This window comes from Channa argus, chromosome 17 (assembly GCF_033026475.1).
Source record: "Channa argus isolate prfri chromosome 17, Channa argus male v1.0, whole genome shotgun sequence".
NCBI lineage: Eukaryota > Metazoa > Chordata > Actinopteri > Anabantiformes > Channidae > Channa > Channa argus.
In genome coordinates this window covers 10,018,897-10,024,660 of record NC_090213.1, presented here as the reverse complement: position 1 = coordinate 10,024,660, position 5,764 = coordinate 10,018,897, and the positions used below count along the sequence as shown (strand labels likewise).

At 41.1% G+C, this 5,764-nt stretch overlaps 1 protein-coding gene across 2 annotated transcripts; it reads left to right on the top strand.

Moving 5' to 3' along the window:
- Nucleotides 1-239: 239 nt before the first annotated feature.
- Nucleotides 240-5,451, top strand: LOC137102813 (F-box only protein 30-like). 2 transcript variants are annotated; one of them, XM_067482700.1, is made up of 4 exons: nt 256-396; nt 1,489-1,638; nt 1,974-4,113; nt 4,681-5,451. In XM_067482700.1, exons 3-4 carry the CDS (start codon nt 2,029-2,031, stop codon nt 4,873-4,875), a joined length of 2,280 nt encoding a protein of 759 aa, XP_067338801.1. In that variant the 5' UTR covers nt 256-396; nt 1,489-1,638; nt 1,974-2,028; the 3' UTR covers nt 4,876-5,451. The 2 variants fall into 2 exon arrangements, with proteins under 2 accessions (XP_067338800.1, XP_067338801.1); XM_067482699.1 differs by lacking the exon at nt 1,489-1,638 and having other exon boundaries at nt 240-396.
- The last annotated feature ends 313 nt before the right edge of the window (nt 5,452-5,764 follow it).

Sequence of the window (5,764 nt, the reverse complement as noted above, 5' to 3'; positions counted from 1 at the left end):
AAGATATAAAAAGAGAAGCATTTTTTATATTAATCTATTCAGTGCCGACTCCCTTTAACAGTATTTATGCTGTTAAGAAATAATGATCGTCAAAATGTATGAGTGTTTTCTAAACAGTTTAAAATTGCAACGCTGCACACATATGCTCAATTTGGTGTTATTTAAACTATCTACGTAGTCTTTCTTGTCTCCTTTTTTCATCAAAACAAACTCACAGTAAGGTCCATCTTTGTCAATAAAGTTTGGAATAAAAAAAGGAGGAGCGGTGGCTACCTGTCATTAGCAGTTAGCTTACTCTTCAGAGTCAAGGCACTTCTACACTTACCAGCTTGTTGTGTTTGGATAAAACCGTCAAGGATATATTGCGACACGGTTTCCTTTCAACACAACGATAAGGTGAGAAGCTACTCGCAGGCGGACCCCGCGTTATGTGGTGACGGTAGCTTGTGGTAAAAAAAAACATTTGAACTTCCGAGATAGCTAGTTGTTGTTAGCCAACATTAGCCGGCCAGAGTAAGCTAGCGTGCCATTGTTACAAAAACAAGTTGATTTCATAGAGGAAAAAAAAGCATTTGACAACAAAGTGTCTTGCAGAAAGTGTATGTATACAGTACACAGTGACAAAGGCCTCTCTTGTTACCATCTGTTTCTTTGCTACAGTGCTGCTTGTTATAAATCAACTTGGAACTGCAAGAAACATTAATGCGGGCTTCTTCTGGGTGATGAGCTCAGTCATTACTAGTGTACGGATCTGTCTTGCTCTCAGTCAAGTGAGCTCATCCTTGTCATCTACTGATTTAAAAACGCAAATGCACTTCTAATTCTAGCCAGACGTTGAAGTGACAGATAAGCCATGGCTCTTCTAATGCATGCTTAAATATATCGATCCACTGTGTCAATGGAAGCTTCATAGACAAGCATTTGTGATGCAAACCACTGTAACTCTCCCAGGTCCTGGTCTACCATTAAAATACTATGGCAGTCCTTCTGTATGTTTCAGGCAGAATTTAGAAGGCTTGTTTAATGACTCGATTGTCACCATCCTTGTTCTTATTTGAATTACATATTAACTGCATGTTTACAGTGGGATCTGCTATATAGCTAATTTTATAAATACCTATATTTTGCAATTGGGTTATATTAAAGCAATATACTTTTATATACCATTTATAAGAACAGGAAAGACACAAGAGATAAATCACCAGATGTCAGTCAACAGGGACTTTGCATTTACAGTCCTGGATAAACTTTACAAATAGAAAATAGTTTTAAACATTTGTTTAATACTTTCTCGCTGCAGCAATGGCACAACTCTGTATAGTTTTATCTGTGAATATAAAACTTAAACTAAAAGAACTCCTTAGAATCAGTGTTGCACAATGTAATTAAGTCATAGTTCTGTCTTTTCCCAACTCTAAGAAAGGAAAGGTTTTGACCTCCACGATTTCGAGCTGGGAAGCTTCCTAATAAGGTTCTTGTATGAGCCAGCTTTTTAGGTGCATCACGTGATCGGAGTTGAGTTCCACACAGGGTGGAGAGGGGGCGCTGTTTGACAGATGCACGGGCTCAAGACATTGGGGAAAGCAAAGAGAACATCAGTGCTTTACATAGTGGATACTATAGAACCTGCACATTTGTGTAAGCTTTGCCATTTTGCACTTAATGTTCCGTGTATTCTAAATAAACAGACATTAATAATATAAAATAAACTCGGGTTATATTTATCTCCACTTTATATCTATGATATTAATACATACACACACACACCCTGATATTTATACTTTATAGGAGGAAGAACACATGAATTAATTTGTTTCTACTTAATATTTACTCGAGCATGTATTCTATAGTTATAACTATATATAGTTTCCCAGTTTGATTTATGCTGTAGTTTTACTTCTATCTATTTTTTTTTTTGGCTTGTCATCTCTTATATGTTAAACACTGACAGTCTTTCTCTGCTTATTTTACAGGACGGTGGATTTTCTCAGTCACGTTTAGGAGCTTTATGCCCACTCAGCTCTAGAGATGGAGGAGGACCATGTTCACTGTATGTCCTGTGTTAATCAGCGATGCATGGTCAGACCACAACCAGGAGTGTCTTGTGATCTTATCACCTGTCCTCTAGTCTGTGGGGCTGTATTTCACTCCTGCAAAGTTGATGAGCACCAAAGTATGTGTCCGCTAGTGAGGGTTCCCTGCCTAAATAGTGGCTATGGCTGTCCTGCTACTCTGGTACGTAATCAAATGTCTGCACACCTTGAGGTGTGTCCAGCTGGAGTTGTGTGCTGCACTATGGAGTGGAACAGATGGCCTGTTAGCTGCCTGGACTATACTTCCTATGAGAGCCTCAGCCGTGGGGTAGAGGAGGTGGAGCAGTTGGACATGGCACTTGCCCTTCAGGATCAGCGTACGCTACTCGAATCTCTCAAGGTCATTGCCATAGCACCTACAACAGAACGAGAGCCACCTCCAACTGTTAGTAAGGGGAACCGGGAAACTGCAGCGGCTTTAATGCCTGTCCCTGAAGCCTCCACCTTTACTGAGTCACCTTCACAGTCATCAGCCTCATCTCAGCCACAATGTCCTCCCCCAGGCTCATCAAAAGAGAAAATTGTCAATGGAATTAATGGCTTGAATGAGGAGCATTTCAGTAAACTTTACGAGGCCACAGTTGAGACTGCAAGGAGCTTAGCTGCTGCTTTGGACTTTGTTAGCAGTGCCAGCTCTGGTGATGGCAGCACAGAGTGTGTGAATGGAGGAGCTGTTATGCAGACAAATAGACTGAGCAGCTACGCAGACCTTCAAAATGGACTAGAAGAAAAACTGCTTGTAGCTGTGGATGGTTTAAGTAAAAGAAAGATAGAGGAGAAAAGTGTTTGTTCAAGTTGTCTGAGTGGAAGTGGGGATTTCAAAGAAACCGATCTAAAGGTTAGAAACTCAACAAATGGGCTGCGGTCAGGACTAATGCAGGCCTGTCCAGAAACAAGTCGTCCTGTTGAAGTGCAAGATGACATGAAAGTCTGTGTACCTCAGGAGCCAGTGACCTCTCAAATAGCATCACCGGTCCATGGTTACCAGGGTGCGGCCCAGCGGGCTGGTCATGTGGTTCTTGAAGACAGGGGGCTAGTTCTTTTCGAAAACCACAGACCAGAGCTGAAGTTCCACAGCTACCAATTTTTTAGGGGCCAGGGTCAAAGTACATTACCCACTGGTCGGATAGGTTGGATCCCAGAGAGGCCACTGTATAGATTGCGACCCCCAATGGAGGACAAAGCTGTGGATACTTCTGATCTGGAACAGGATGATGACCCAATGGGTCTGGGAGAGATTGACCTGATCACAGCAGCCCTCCTTTTTTGTTTAGAGGAGTCGAGAGAGTGTAGGAGGATCTCAGATACAGTCTATATTGATGGCTTCCGTGTTGACTTTGGCACACAGACTTTCACTTTCCCTGCAGCAATCCTAGTAACCAACACTAGAGTGGGTGACATGGCCTCTGCTTCTGCCTGTGATCATGCTGCCCCTCAGCTCTCCTACCCCAGCCCTTTTCGCACTCTTCGCCTTGGACTTGTCTTGGAAGCACTGGAGGTCGAGGCAGTCCCACATAATCGCTACCTCCCTCCAAACCCTCGCTACCAGCACATGTTTCCCTTCGTCTGTGGTCAGTCATTCCGTCGGGACCAGTTTTCATCCCATTTCGCAAATGTGCATGGTGATATTCATGCTGGTCTCAATGGTTGGATGGAGCATCGCTGCCCCTTGGCATATTATGGCTGCACATTTTCCCAGAGAAGGTTTTACCCTTCAACCCATGGGGCCAAGGTGGTTCATGACAGGCACCTGAGGTCGTTTGGGGTTCAGCTTTGCCCAAGTTCAAAACTTCAGAATGACTCCCAGTCTGACCAAATTAGTGGGCTGCCCATTGAAATACTGTGGCACATAGCTGGGTTTCTGGACAGTTTTAGCCTTTGCCAATTGTCACTGGTGTCACGGACTATGAGGGAGGTGTGTGCCAGTCTTCTTCAGACCAGGGGCATAGTGGAGCTGCAGTGGGGACGAAAACAAGGTCCGGGTGCTCATGGGACTGTGTCTTGGCAGATCAAAAATAGAGTGAGTAGGAAACTAAACTGTTTCATGATTTGATTCAATATATTACGTCTAAATCACTTATCAGTAGTTTAGAAAGGTGCAGGTGCTTTTCAAAAAGCGACATTCCAAACACATCTATACAAACCAAAAAAGGATAATTTACTGATTTTATGTAGTAACCTTGAATGAAACCTTGAAATAATATTGTAAAGGTGTATATAATGGAATCATGAATTAAGGTATATAGTTCAGATGATGAAAAATATGTAAAAGTTAAACCGCAAAAAAACAAAAAACAAATATATAACCAGTGTCATAATGTCAATTGATTTCCAATTTCTTACTCTAAAAAAATACTGGTATTCCACAGCACCGTTGCTGTTAGCCCTCTGTGTTTGGAACAATTTTAAGTCTGTCAAAAAGACAATAGATCCTAATGTATCAATGTAGATATTGTCACTCTGTTTCTAAATCCATTTGCTCCAGAATATGGGTGGTGGAGAAAAGAATGTTGAACTGTTTCTTCAAATGTTCGCAGTATCCCTCCATGATGGCATGTAAGAAATAATGTTGTCTTAACTGTTACAGGTCTGGAGGTTCAGCACTGCGTTCAGCCCAGTGTTGTCGTGGGGCTTCACTGATCTCCCCAGCATGTCTAGTCATCTTAAAAAGTGCCCCTTCAACATAGTGGAACACAAGACGGCGCCTATACCTCTGCCTGCAATGTGTACAGCACGAGATGGTCAGTCGCTGCGTCGAGTCCTGCGTCATGTTAACACCTGACCTAACATGGTGCTACGTGGATGTTGCATTTAAATATGTTCTGTTTTGAAATTAACTGTTGCTATTACAGTAGACTATTAAGAAGCCTTAATGAAAGAAAACTTTACTTGCCATAATGAAGGTCTGTGGTTGTAGGTGGTCCCTGAGTGGAGGAAAAAAAACTCTAGAATTAAGCTTTGCATGGATTTGTGCTGAAAATTGACCCTTATGCTGGTCAGATAAAGTTTATTTTCTTTAAGACAAATATGCACAATAACATTTATATAATACAACACTAGTGACGGAGTGGAAATGAATGGAAAAGCTTTCACTGTCTTGCCTTTTAGTAATAGCCATAGGGAAAAGCAGATTTTTTTTTTTGATATATTGCATTATTTCTGTGTGACAGAACTTATGCCAGCACTTTATATAAAATTTGCTAATCCCCCTATGTGGATCTTTGACCCTAAAGGGTCACGTCTTTCTAAACCCCAGAGGGTGTCCACAGAGAATGTGTCAAAACAGATGGATATCTACATGAGAATAGCCCAATAATGCATGTGATTTGCTATCATTTAATAAAATCTTTACAGCCTTTTTTACGTTATGTGTTTGTCTTTTCCACGTTATTCACACCATAACACTTTCTCTTTGTTGCTATTCACAGCAAATCAAGTCACAATGCTACCTTCAAAACAAACACACACAAAAAAAACAAAACAATAATTGGGTACATTCTGAGACAGCATGTCTAAAAGAAATGAACTAAAAGAAACAGAAAATGACCATGAAATGATTTGCAAGTTGTAGAAAAATCTGTTTAAAAAAGCCAAACAAAACAGAAGAGATCTGGAAAATCCTATAAACTGATGTAGCAAAAATAAGTATCAAAATAATAGAGGAAAAGTTC